This window comes from Eumetopias jubatus, unplaced genomic scaffold (genome assembly GCF_037043125.1).
Source record: "Eumetopias jubatus isolate StellerSeaLion01/CBP00866 unplaced genomic scaffold, mEumJub1_p1.0 scaffold_74, whole genome shotgun sequence".
Classification (NCBI taxonomy): domain Eukaryota; kingdom Metazoa; phylum Chordata; class Mammalia; order Carnivora; family Otariidae; genus Eumetopias; species Eumetopias jubatus.
Window position 1 is genome coordinate 659,787 of NW_028274880.1, and position 13,946 is coordinate 673,732.

At 45.8% G+C, this 13,946-nt stretch overlaps 1 protein-coding gene across 1 annotated transcript; it reads right to left on the reverse strand.

The window, feature by feature from the left end:
- Positions 1-5,920: 5,920 nt before the first annotated feature.
- LOC148161765 (cryptic protein-like) lies at positions 5,921-13,300 on the reverse strand. Its single transcript, XM_088020580.1, has 6 exons — positions 13,278-13,300; positions 12,912-12,964; positions 12,651-12,824; positions 11,790-11,904; positions 11,448-11,557; positions 5,921-6,042 (listed from the first exon to the last, which is right to left on the reverse strand). Exons 1-6 carry the CDS (start codon positions 13,298-13,300, stop codon positions 5,921-5,923), a joined length of 597 nt encoding a protein of 198 aa, XP_087876706.1.
- Between the last annotated feature and the right edge of the window lie 646 nt (positions 13,301-13,946).

Below are 13,946 nucleotides of genomic sequence, written 5' to 3' on the forward strand. Positions count from 1 at the left end.
AAGCATGGGGGCGGGGGTGGGGCAAGTACCCATTGGATGCAGAAAGGACTTGAGTGCTGAGCAAGGACTGGGGTACTAACGTCTTGGGCCTGGCAAGCGCCCCCCCACAGGAGGCTGTAGAGCAAGGACTAAAGTCACAGCTGGTGCCAAACTCGGAGGGGGAAAGTACAGTCCCTTCCAGGCAGTGGAGACGTGAGAGACAGTGCATGGGCTTTAAATCAAGGCACCAAAACTTCAGTGCCCTGTTTCTCGGATGCTGACCCTGTGCCGATTCAGTCCTCAAGGCTCTGTTCCCTCACAGAGCACACAAAGACAGTTATGGTGCCTTTCCTCTTCTCATGCTTGATCAAATGCCATCTAAAAGCCTGCTCAGGGTGAGGTTTATTATTAGATGAGGTTATTATTGACTCGGCAACAGAGATTCGGAAGTATGGTTTTTGTTCATTTCCAGCCCTGTGAACGTGTTCTTTGGAGGTGATGACATTTCCCCCCAGGTTTATGGGGGTGTCCCTGGTGTACAATAAACTCCGGAGGCCCAAGCAGTACCAGGCTTCCCTGAGACAATGCATGGGGTCCAAGTGGAGGCTCATTACGAACAATCCTTGCCTTGACCTCTGGCCATTCCCTGGAGAACTGGCCTTTGGGGAAGTTCAGTCAACATGAGTTACACATTTACCGTACCAGCATTTGTAGGAGCTCTCACAGTGATGACCCAGTGCCAGTGCTTAAGTGGTTCTTTAGTCCGTTATAGTTCTACTGTATGAATAGCTCTTCCCTAGTGTCTTCAAATGCGGCCTCTATTATTATTTAGGTATGGCAAGGCCAGTGCAAAGATAGCTTGTTATCCTTACAGATGTCAAGGAGGACGGGCACACCATGCCACGTGGGGAAACAAAGAGTCAGTTAGAGTCAGAGGGGGCAATGGGAAAAATGTACCAGGAATCTGGACCATGACAGCCTCCACACCCCAGAGTCTGCTGAAATTTTTCAAACTCCCCAATCCTAAGGCTTCTCACCTTGTCTTGCCCATTCCTTCCTAAGGAAACCACATTTAAGACTTTTGCCTCTACTTTCCCTTGTAGCCCAGTCTCCTGAATGAGCCTGGTGCTTCCCCATGTGGCTCTGTGTGATGTTCCATGCCTCCTATTTCTAGGGATCTGCACGTATAAACTTCTTCCTTCATAACAGTCTTTTCTGTGCCTCTATGTCTCAACAGACTCGACTAAAACTAAACCCAGGTACATTTTAACACAGCAAAGGAGTCACTCATGTCAACAAGCGGTGAAGTTCTCACACATGTAGTACCAGAGTTCAAAGAGGTTTCAGTTCATTAATTTCATTTGTAGGAGCATTAGAAATTGTTTCACAGTAGATCGCATATCAGACGTAATGACAATACCTTCATCGCAGAAAGAGTGAATTATGATACAGCATTATTTGTCAGATTATGGTTGAATCACAACCATAGGTTGCATTCTGATGCAAAATTGGGTAAAAACTCAACAACAGCTTATTGGTACATGATATTTACAACAGAATATTATATATGTTGCTATTATTATTATGTATAAATTCTGATCTATCTATATGTTATATATAACAAACTGAATCTACCTTACTATTAATAGAGAGATATGTGTGCTTCGAATGTATAACATATTTGTAAATATATACAGTAAATATTATAAGTAACAATATACATTTTTTATAGATCCATTTCTTTCTGGAGAGCTGGTTATGGAACCTTTGCTTGCATGCCAGTATCTACACACCAGCAGAAGTACTGCAGACATTTCCAAGCATGCTCCCATCCAGCTTGCCAGGAGTCACTGCTGGGGACTCAGCCATCGCTGTGATGACAGACTTTCATAACGTCTAGTCGGGATCCAGTTGCTGTACAGGGGATCAGTGCGGGGGCCCAGCCGTTCTAACTGGGGGAGACACCACTCCTTGTTTTCCTTTCCAAAGGCAGAGGGTCCAGGTGAAATGACAAAGCCTGTGCCTATAAAGCTTATAGAACTTAATGATAAGGATTCAAAGATAAATTCAATGGAAAGGTCAGTCACAGGGCCTATTGCCCGTGTGATACAAAGCGACTTGTGCCAGGCTGGCTTTTGCAGACCTCAAGCATTGGACATACATTCAGAGCTCCACTTAATGCTCCCAGCCAAGAAATCAATTGCTTCCAGGCTGGGGTGGAGGGACTGTGATGTGGCCGAAGGTACAAGAGGGCTCCTGGCCCGGCAGGCATTCGCTTTGACTCTGCAGTAAACTCTAATGCAGAAGTGGGTTAAAGGCTCTGAAAGGTCAGGACATTGACACCCCGTGACTGGTATCACCCCTTGTGGCTCTCCCTGTTCCTTCTCTCAGTGTCCTCAGGGCCTCCCTTAGCAAGAGCCCACATGGCCTTGTGGAAACAGATCCTACTTTTCTAGACTGTGCCAGGGTAGTCTGAGTGAGACGGGAAAGTGGCAAGGAGAGAATCACTTCTATAAACAGTCCACAGTGGAGAGAGCTTGTAAGTGCTGTCTCCAAAGGAGGGCCCCGCATCAGCTGTCATGGTGAGCAAAAGCAGGGCTGTGAGAAGGCTCATCCCTGGGATGGGGCAGCGCTGAGATCCTGGCCTAGGAAGGCTGTCTCTGTGTGCTTTCCTCAATGGCAGGGTGGAGATAAGACAGGTGACACATTTATGTGACATTTCCAACCACGAGCCCTGGATCCTTTTTTGTGTCCTGGGAAGTGTCAGCTTTTTAATGATCTCTCTGGACCCCTGGGGAGCTATTTACAGGGAAAATACCTTTTATCCTCAAATTCTCCATGTGCCATGAAGAAGCTGGTGGCTTACTTTTCACAACTACTGGATGATAGTTTATGTTCTTTTCTGAGTTTGGTGGGTAAAGTTTTCTTAGGGAGAGAGGGAGGGAGGGAGGTAGATGATAGATAGATGATGATAGATAGATGATATAGATAAAAATGGTTAATTTGGGTTTCTTATTTATAGTCAGGAATTATTCTATTAAAAGGATCCATTTTCTACTTAAAAGGTAAATGAGTGTTTACATCTTACATATTCCTACTAATAATTAACACATTTTGCTTTTGCTTTGGACCACAATTATAGCCTCTCAAATGTGGCACAATCCTCTCAGTTCAATTTCCTAAGTGCAGCCTTGGAAAGTAAGACAATGTGTCCTTTTGTCTGCCTATGTTTTTCAGCATACTTCCTATTGGTATAAAAGTGTAAAAAGCATTTGGTAAATATTCTACACATAGTATAAACATATTCATCGAGTTCTGAGGAGAAGTTTTCAAAGTTCATCACTTGTTTGTTTCTAGAATAATTGGGCTGATATAGAAGGTACAGCTCAGAATGCACTGGAAACCATTTAAAGACAACCTTGCTGTCAAAAATCACAATTGCCTAGAAATATTTATGTCTCACAATGTTAGTAATTACTTTTTCAGGAACCATAGTCCAAATCAACCCTTTACTGACCTGACCTGACTTTCTCCCCAAGAAGACATGAAATGGTCTACGGGTATCTGAATAGGGGGACTCAATGTCTCTACTCATCAGGGAAATATAAATCAAAACCACAATGACATATGCAACCTGTTAGGATGGCTCTTATACCAAAGACAAGAGCTAATGAGTATTTATGAGGATGTGAACAAAGGGGAACACTTGTACACTGACAGTACAACCATCGTGGAAAACAGATGAAGTTCCTCAAAAAATTAAAAATGTAACTACCTCATGATCTAGCAATTCCACTTCTGGGTATATATGTGAAGGAAATAAAAACAGAGACTTGAAGAGATACCTGCAATCCCTTGATCACCGCGGCATTACTCAAAATGGTGAAGAAAGGAAGACAACCTAAGGATCTGTCAACCGATGACTGGAGATATGTGTACTTCCACATGTGTGCACGCTACGTGTAGCACTGCGGTAGCAGCCTGGGGGAACTCAGCGGGACTTCCGTTCCAGAGCTCACAGCGAGCACTCTGTTCCCCTCGAGGTGTAGTGTTCTCTCATCCAGGGGGAGTCAAAACTCCCCCTGCAGTGCAGCATTTGACAGTTGAGCACTGTGGTAACTGTCTGGGGGCAGGGCACCTTTCTGTCCCCAAAAGTACTCCCGCACGTGCGGCGTTACGTCATCACATGGGCAATATGATGTCATGGGATGGCCTTTCCGTTGAGTTCGGCTGGGAACATTTTAAATGAAATTGCATAAGCCTTATAAAATACCAATATCTTGATCAATCAATATTTCAATGCAGGCCGTATTATCTATTCCCGAGTCCTTTCCTTGCTCCCATTTTATTCTTATTTGTTTACCTGAATAATTGGTAATATTCTTCTTGTTTTCACTCCGATTTCTCATTGTGGGAACTGTCCAAACAGGGCTGTGAAAATTATCAGAGAAATATCATTGGCAGATCCAGCTTAGAAGCGCCTGACTCCCGAGTACGGTGCAACTGATAGGAAGATGGGCCTTCAGTCCCTTTATTTTTTGCAAATTCATATTGATTTCACCTTGGGGTTCAGACTGAGGCTGGATGCTTGCTTCCTAGACTGTCTTGAAAGCATAAGCAGTCCTAGAGTTGTATGAGTTAATTATTAACCCAGCTTCATGTGGTTGTTGGCTATGTTCCTTACTTATGGTTTATGCTCCTCTCACAGCACCATGTATGATTGATCATTAACCCTGCTTTTTCCACTCTCTACACCCGTTTGCACATTAATCATAGAACCCTGATGGAGACCAGATGGTAACACCTGTCTTGAAATTATCTGATGCACGCCAGCGTAGCAGATCCTGGATGGCACTGCATTGTTTGGAAGAATACATACCTTTGGGTTGTTTTAAAGCTCCCCCCACCCAAGGCTTCAAGAAGCCCATTAGCTTCCGCTCATGTATCCCTCTCCTTCCCCAGTCACTACATATATACAGTTCCCAGATCCAACAGAGCAAGGCAGCTTTGGGAACAAAGAGCAAGGCGCATCACGTGCATGGACAAGTTTGAGTCTGGAACAAGACTCGGTGGCTGGCCTACTGCAAGGAAGCTGTGCTTGCCTGGTGGGCTAGTAGATGGCTGGACTCCAAGATTGGAGGGCTAGCCTAGAGCCTGAGGCTGTAACCTCTTTGTGCTAATTCTCCCTCTGCCTTGCCTTGAGAATGGGCTCTGCTGTGTACAATCTTCTCCTTTTAAGGAGATGGTGATAATCCCAGTAAGTGCTAATTGCCCTGAAAAGGGTGTCACAAGGGCACTGGTTAGTAGAGGAAGCTGCAGAAAAGGAGGTGGGCTGACTGGCTGTCAGACTCAGGTCTTGGCTCCCTCCTTCCCACCCTCCCTCCCCTCTCTTGCCTTCCTTATCCATGAAGCTTTTCTGAAGCTGCAGCTCTGCTTGACCCGGAGCACAGCCCATGTGGGCCCGTGTTTACCTCCCGAGGACTCAGAGAGTGATGCGGGAGACAAACAGTGCCCAAATGCGCGACATGACGTGTTGCCACAGCCATGGTGCATCTATGTGTGTGGAGGGGATGAAGGGGTGCTCGAGGAAGAGTTGTCATCTGCGAGGGGCCATGTGCTCAGTTTACTCTGAAATCATCAGAGAATTTAGGGTTGAATAGGCCCCAGCACAAGTGTTTACTCATGGTGTCTAAGTCACAGACCTTCAAATAAGGCTTAGGGAAGCGAGACAGTCTTCCACGGAAATATTTATTAAACAATGAAAATATTCATCGAATGCGTCAGTTGATAGGAGATGAGACAAACCTATTCCCTACAACACAGAAAATGAGAGGCTGCCCAAGTCCCGGCTTTCCCAGAGAGGACCATGCTAGCTCAGGCTGCGCGGGGATGCCAAGGCTCTGCCGATGTGGAACTGGGGGTTCGGTCCTCTAGGGTCTGGTCAGCAGTCTCCCTCTTCCCTGAGGAGGCTTTGGAAGAACAAGCACGGAAGAAGGAAGAGAACACTCAGCATGCGTTGTGCACTCAGTCCACTGGAGCGTGCGGCGACAAAATCTTCCAGGTCTGAAAAAATAATCCAGGTGAGAAAGGGGTCAGCCCATACTGAGCTTCAGTGTTGACTCTCCGTGGTGGAAGGAAACAGGCTGCCCACAGGAAAGGATTAAGGCCCTGCTGGCAGTCATTTCTTGGATAGAAACTCACAGGATCCTACTTTAGTCAGCTTTGGTTAGACCAAGTCAGCCTTGCCCGCGGGGGTCCACAAATTGGGACTGTGAGTGCCATATGGTGTCCCTCTCGGGAGGCCCATGGTCACCCACTGAGCTCAGAGAGACAATATTAGAACTTCCACTATACATTTATAGAAAATGTAAAACTAAGCCTTACAATATTTACTGTACTTCTTAGAATCTACTGAATCAATTGTTCTATGGCCATTAACTCACCTCCTACCAAAAAGGAAACTCTGCCTCCAGGGGATGACTTACTGTGACCTAGGATTTGTATCACATCCTTATCAAAAGGCCTTTTTTAGACTTGGTCAAACACAGCACAGATTTTTATCGTGTGTATTAGTCCTGTGCAAATGTGAGAAAGAAGATGTAAGTAAAATTAAGTCTGCACCTGCTCTGCATGACCACTGTCTCACACCACTGAATGCGGAACATACTCAAGTATTTTTACTGGAGGGGAGTGGGAAATTAAAACAGATAAAAGGATGAAGACCACCCTGAATGAGGAGAACGCCATATTTCAACGTGGGGTCCAGAACCAGCATTCCTAAAACTCTCCAATTTGCAGATACCTCTGGGAGCCAGACGCCTTCCTCTCCTGCCATGACACCCAGAGAATCTTACCCATTGCAATGGCACCTAGCGTGGGAGACTGTCCCTGGAGGGCAGGACAAAGGGTCTCTCTCTCTCCCACACAGCATGTTGTTGCTGGCTGGGGCCATGACCCTGGAGGGCCACCTCTCCCATAGGCCGAATAGGCTGGTTCTGGCCCTATGATGGTTGTTTCCTTGTTTGGGTTGGTTGGTGTCAGACATACCGTTTTTAAAACTGAGTTGGAAGCATGAGGTGAGGCTTGAGCTGACCCCAACCTGACATTCACATTCCCTGTTTACCTCTGAAGGCACTTGAGTTTGCTACTTCACCCTGTCAGTACTTAGACTCTAAATTTTGGAACACTAAACTGGTTCTTGAAGCTAATGAAGTACTTAATTTTGGGGGGCTAACCACCCCATGGTATAATGAGTTTTTGGCCTGGCTCAACACTAAGCTTCCTGTCTGCTGGAAGCCTGTTTTTTGTTTGTTGTTTTTTTTTTTTTAACCATAATTAACTTAATGCCCCTCAATTAGTGGATATTGTTCACAAACTATAAAACACATTTCAGGAAACTTGCATATAATGTTAGATTATGAAATAATTTTTGAAACCTCACTATATTGACTTGAACACTGCTAATGGGGATGAGAATAAAATAATAATTATTTTGTGCATCATATATAACAGGTGAAGTCCTTTTCATCTTAACAAATCAATGGGGTAAATATTCAGCTCTAATTTTGCAGTTGAAGAGACTGAAACACAAGCAAGTTATTCAACCTTTCATCAAAATCATAAGGATTATAACAAGTATTTTGGGGGATTTGAACAAGTATTTTGGAGGGATTTTTCCAATGCTTTTTCTATTATCCTACACTGTCTCTTTAAATGCAAAATTAACAAATGTAAATGAAGAAAATAGTAGAGGTAATGAGAGTTGCCTGCCTCAAGCATATCGTTTAGAATACTCAAAATGGTTTCTTTTGAAAGCAATCTAATAATAGGTAAGGGCTTATATGGTGTTTCTTCTTTGGAGCTGTATTTGGAACTAACTGGTCAAAGACAATCCGTTCAATATTTATTGAGAATATTATTCACAAAACACCATTTACAACATGTAACAGGAAAATGACAAAATAGCTCACAGCAACAAACAAGATTATTTGGCATTCAGTTTATCCTTCAACATCTCTGTGAGAGGGTAGAGGGCAGGTTGAGAAACTAATAGCGTTCTTCTGAATCAGAATGGAAAACCATGCCCTTGAAAAGACATTCTATTTGGCATTGAGAAAGCCTGTCATTCTTGGACCCACAGAGCATCAGGTCAAGAAGGACCTTAGGAGGTCCCATGGCCTTCAGGTCCCTGGAGGTGCTGGTGGGTCATGATTTTGTAGTATGATGTTATCTACTGGCGACTCACCCATTCACAGGTATCCTTGATTCACCTCTTTTCCTTATATTATGAACATAATTTTCCATTCTATCTTCCATATGTTCTTCAAAATCCTCATAACACCCCGTTAAAGGATTTACAACACCTATAGATTTAGAATATGGCCCTATTTTCAATATTCAAAATAACACTATCAAAAATATCTTTAGTTTGTATTGATAATTATTCCTATAGGAAGAGTACAGAAATGGCACAGTAGTTGAGATTCACATTCTGAACCTTATGCACCGTTGGTGGGAATGTAAACTGGTGCAGCCACTCTGGAAACAGGTACGGGGGTTTTCAAAAAATTATTAATAGAACTCCGCATGATCCAGCAATTCCCTCTCTGGGCATTTATCCAAAGGAAATAAACATACTAACTCAAAAATATATATGCACCTTTGTGTTCACTGCATATTTTTTACAATAGCCAAAACATGGAAGCAACCTAAGTGAACACTGATGGATGAATGGACAAAGAACATATATGATATAAATAAAATGAATGTGACATAAGTGTGGATAAAAGAAAATATATGATAGATAACACAAACACACACAATGGAATATTTGTCAGCCACATAAAAGAAGGAAATCTTGCCATTTGTGACAACACGGATGGACCTTGAGGGCGTTCTGCTAAATTAAATAGATGGAACAGAGAAAGACAAATACCATAAGCTTCACATCTGGAATCTTAAGTAAAAACAACACAACTCACAGATACAAGAAGTTTGGTGACTGCCGAAGGTGAGGGTTGGTAGGTGGGCAAAGTGGGTGAAGATCCAAGATCAAAAGGTACAAATTTCCAGTTTCAAAATAAATAACTCATGGGGATGTAATGTACAGCATGTTGACTAAAGTTAATAAATCTATATTTGAAAGTTAGTAAGATTGTAGATCTTAAAAGTTCTCATCACGAGAAAGAAAACCATAACTATGGAAGGTGATGGATATTAACTAGACTTAGTGTGGTGATCATTTCACAACGTACAGAAATGCCGAGTCATTATGTTATACACCTGAAACTAATATGCTGTTATATGTAGATTATATCGCAATTAAAAAAAGTGTTTGATGTACTTCAGGGATGTCCTCATGTAGAGCATAAATGGTAGCCATTTTATTCAGAGTAATATTCTTACTATTCATAGAATAATATTAATTATATCAATATGCTATGGTATGTTCCTTTGCAGTATTTTTAAATAATTAAATGTTATAAAATGTATTATTTCTCAATTTGACAATTAGCCTTTTGTGATTATCTCTTAAAGAAACATCAGATCCTGTTTATTAGCGGTAGGCGTTAACTCCTCTAAGCCTCGGTTTCCTCAAATATAAAAAGTACGATAATACCTATTTCATGGGCTTAAGAGAATCAAACGGGATAAGGTGGAGACAGGGCCTGAACTATACTGAGAGCCATCATCATTCTCATCACCATCCCTCCTGTCATCATAACCTCCGTCAGCAAGCCAGCAGGGTCATCCGCCCTGAGGAAGGAAGGTCCAACAGTACAAAAGTGCTCCTGTCCTCTCGGCACCTGACAAATTACTGTGAAACATGACTATTTTGTTTAGCTGTGATGAGCAGAAGTCACATGGAGGAGCCACTGTCCCAGTCCTTGGCAGACAGCAGTCCCAGCCTTGGAGGTCTCCAAGGATAGAAAACAGTAAGCAGAGGGTCTGGAATCTGGTCCCTGCCCTGTTGCTTCTGAACCCAAGCTGGCCTTGCACAGGAGACTGCAAATGCCCACAGCTAGCCCCGGCCCCACATTCCTGCTGGGAGCGCCAAGGGCATGTAGGAAATGACTTCACCTGTAGGACCACACAGGTGCCACTTGCCATCCCGATGCCTGTTCCCTAACTTGTGTCCTTCTTTTTCTGAGCCACAAAAGGAGCAGCCAGTGAATCAGGGGCATAAGCCCGGCAAACAGAAGGAGCAGGGTGCTTTGGGAAACCCGGTGGGCAGGAGACAGGGAGGACAACCCGCAACATCGTGCAATGCTGTACTATCATCTCTCTCTCCCTACTGGCACTGGCCACACCACGCACAGCTGCATGAGAAGGGAGGGGCAGGAAGGGGGGGTTGATGGGCTGTACCTTCATTTAGCATCTCTTGACAGCTCATCCTCCCCAAGGTTGCAGCACAGGGAGGGAGGGGCAGGAAGGTGGGCTGGAAGCTGAGCAGTCATTAAGTGCGCTCCTCCACTACTGGGCCCACCAGGAAGGCAGGGGCAGGAGGCTGGATTGGAGGGTCCACCCCCAGTAGTGGTGCCCCTCCCCTGCAGTCCTGACAGTGGACAAAGGGGTGGGGGGTGCTGTTGAAGGGCTGTGATATCAGGAAGTACATCCCCTTCAACTGTGGGATTTGGCCAGGGTCGAAGAAGGTGGACGGAGGAACAGAAAAGGGGGTCTGGGAGCTTTGACTGCTCACTGCACAGCCAAGGCCCCCAGGGCTGATGAAGAGGCTGAAGGGATGTGCCTTCATTCACTGTGCTTCTCACTGGAGTCCAGGCAGAGCATGCTGAAGAGGGGAAAGGGTGCAGGATGTGGGATGGAAAGACTGTGCGTCCTTTTCCTAAGTCTGTTTTCTGACCCAGGAAATTCATGTTCCTGAGTTTAACAAGGGAAACATGTGCCTTGAGTTTGCTCCCTGCTCAGAATTCTCACAAATGAGTGTTCACCCCATGTGTTCTCCACACCCTCCTGGCTTTTCCTATGCCTGGCAGGTCTGAGGGTGGTTACAAGGTGCCTTCCTTCTCTGGGAGCACTGCCTGGTTGGCTCTAAAGGGCGGCGCCTGGCCATCCACGCCTGTCCCTGTCCTGCTCCAGTGCCCTCCTCATTTCAAAGTTAAGGAGACGGTGTTGGCGTGGTGTCACTGGAGATTGAGTGGGCAACCTCTCTGCCAGGCTGGCTCTGCTTACCAGCTGCTGTGCTCCCCAAAGTCTGCTCACTCAAAGGCCACTGTTTGGAAAACACATTTAAACCCAGCAATCGGGGCAGAGTAAACTTAGGAATCACTCTAAATAATAATGATAACATGCTATGTGATTCACAACCAGTGTGACTTTCCTAAGTGATCAATCAACCCAGCTTCTCATTTCTGTGTCGCCTGGCATAGCTACATCTCTGCGGATTGGAAGGTACCAAGGAGCAATGCCCGGCGTGCGGGGACTGTGTGCTCAGGACGCGATCCTCTTACCGCAGCTGCCGGGCGTCTGCTGGGGGAGACAGTGCAGAGCTGCGAACACACACCTGCAAAGGCGGCAGCGGTGGAGGGTCCAGGCTCCGTGCATCAGGGCGCCGCATTCCCTGAGCGGACAGAGAGGCACCATCGGCGGGATCGCCCCGCCCGGCCCCCCGCCCTTCGTGTCCGCTCCCCTCCACGCCCCGCCCCGCCCCGCGCGTGCTCAGCGCCTGCGCCCATCCACTCTCCTCCCCCAACCTCTACCCCGGCGCCCCCCGCCGCGCCCGCTCCCCTCCACAAGGTCAAGCGCCCCTTCTCCCCCCGGCCAACTCTCAGCCCGCTCCCGCAGGCGCGCACCTCTGCCTCTGGTCGTGCTCGCAATAACGGCCGGTGAAGTGGGCGGGGCATACGCAGAAGCTGCCCAGGACGCAGGTGCCGCCATTCCTGCAGCAGCGCAGCGGCGGGGGCGCGCCTGTTGGGGGGACCTCTGGGTGTTGGCGCCGGCTGCCTCCTGGCCCTTCGCGGGAGACTCCCCCCGAGAGGGCCACATGAGCCTCCCCGGAGAGGCCCTAAAGTTTACCTCCCTGCCCATGTGTGTTTGCTCAGGTAAACCCTACTTGTTAATTTAAGGATTCAAAACAAACTGCCAGGGGTCCTGGAGGGTCAGGATCTGGCTCAAGGACCCTGCAAGTCAGATTTTCTCTCTTCCTTCCATTCATATGTTAAAGTCAGGCTGTGACTTTCCTGGACAGTGATTAAAACCAGGCCTTCAGGGCAGGGACCACCCACAGGTTTTGAGGACTACAGAAAACCCTCCCAACCCCTTGTCCCTGCCAGAGGAACATGACACCACCACCCCCCCCCCCCAAGCCAGAGACGTGGGGTCTGGAGCCTGAGAGTCTGCAATAAGCCAATCAAGGGTCCGCTTTTCACTTCGGGTGCAATAGTTGCTTGAATATCTTTAAATCACACTCCTCTAGACCTGAGCAAATGCAACCTCATACCAATGAAAGGGCACAACTTGTTTTCACAGCAGAGGAGCACCTCACTCGGACATACTTTTCACTTTATAGTATATCATCATGTGAAGATGATAAAATGAGCTCTGTTGGGGCTTTCATTTTATCCTTAATGTATTCCAAGTTGTTCTCCGATCCTAAACTGGGAGGCCAGTGACGGAGATGACCACAAAGCTTTTCGGGGGACAAGGCGACTTACCACCTTGGAAAGCCCTGAGGTAGGGACTTGAATCCTGGGGCCGCCAGCCATCCGTGCTTCCATTCCCCTCTCCAAAATTATTCAGCATCCAGTTGAGTGTTTTCTGCTGGAGCTTCTGTGCTGTAGCATTGTTGATTTCTTCTCTGTTACCCTTATGTTTCTCTCCTTGATAACCTTTTGAAAACATTGAAAGTATGAGACTGATGATGACTAAACAATAAATATACAATAAAAAGGGAGTATAAATAAAATGCTTCTTACTGTTGTCTCCCAAGTGGATGATGTGTAATGCCAAACTGACAAAAAACAGAAGCCTAGAATGTTTAAAGAAAAATTTTGAAGTTTAAAATATTAAAAGTAAAAGTAGAAATGTACATATGCTTAAAATGTAAAGCAATCATATATAAACATAAGTATATACAATATGTAATGTATAATAAATATTATGCCATCATTTTGTAACTTGTAGATGTAACTTAATTAATGTTGTCGTGACTTAGATTTTGAGACCAAGGAAGTGTGCATGTCCCTTAATGAGAAGGAACATTTGTGCATGCACTGCAGTTTATTCTGGAGGCTTTTGAATGCCCCTCTTGGCCCTCAGATCTGGATGATGTGTGTCCTTACCTAACAGGGTGTCTCTGGGTCATTTCCCGCTGACGCGTCTGGTGTAAGCGTCTCTTTCTCTCTTCAGTACATTGAAGATCAATTTCCAAGGAAGTGGAGATCTGTTTCCAAGGAAGTCGAGTCTTACCACGTTTTGTATTTGAAGGGATCTTTACTCCAGGTCCTGGAATAACTGCATTAGGACATAAGACGGATAGGGAAAGAAGATATAGATCTTTCCTACCATTCTCTAGGCCGTGAGAAACAGCAGTGAGATCTCTGCGTTCTGCTGTGGAAGCCCATTAGGCAGTGAGCTGCTGTGACAGGCAGGGCCCATGCTGAGCCTCCAGGACTGTCCCCTCAATGAGACCTGGTGGGGGTGGGGTGGGGGCTGGAGACTTGGGGCTGATTCTGTCCTCAGTGGTGTTAACAGGGCTGACAGCAACAGGAGTAGTCAATCTCTGCTGTCCACATTGGTGGCTAAGGCAACAAGCCTTTCCCTCACTGAAAAAACAAAACAAAACAAAACAAAAAACCACAAAAAAATTAAAATCTCAACAAGAAAAGTTTTCACAGGAAAATGGACATTTTATACTGCATACCCTTGTATAGTGGCGAGGGCCCAGCTAGAGAAGGGAGCCCTTGGGTGGGTGGGACATGGGTCCTAAAAGTCTTGACTGCGGAGCATGA

What these genes read in the sequence shown, in the direction of transcription:
- LOC148161765 (XM_088020580.1), bottom strand. Translation starts at nt 13,300, where the DNA reads ATGACCCAGAGACACCCTGTTAG. An exon ending in GAGCACGACCAGAGGCAGAG is followed by an intron (nt 11,558 to 11,789) that starts GTGCGCGCCTGC and finishes CTGTCCGCTCAG; the next exon opens with GGAATGCGGCGCCCTGATGC. An exon ending in GCAGACGCCCGGCAGCTGCG is followed by an intron (nt 6,043 to 11,447) that starts GTAAGAGGATCG and finishes TTATTTTTTCAG; the next exon opens with ACCTGGAAGATTTTGTCGCC.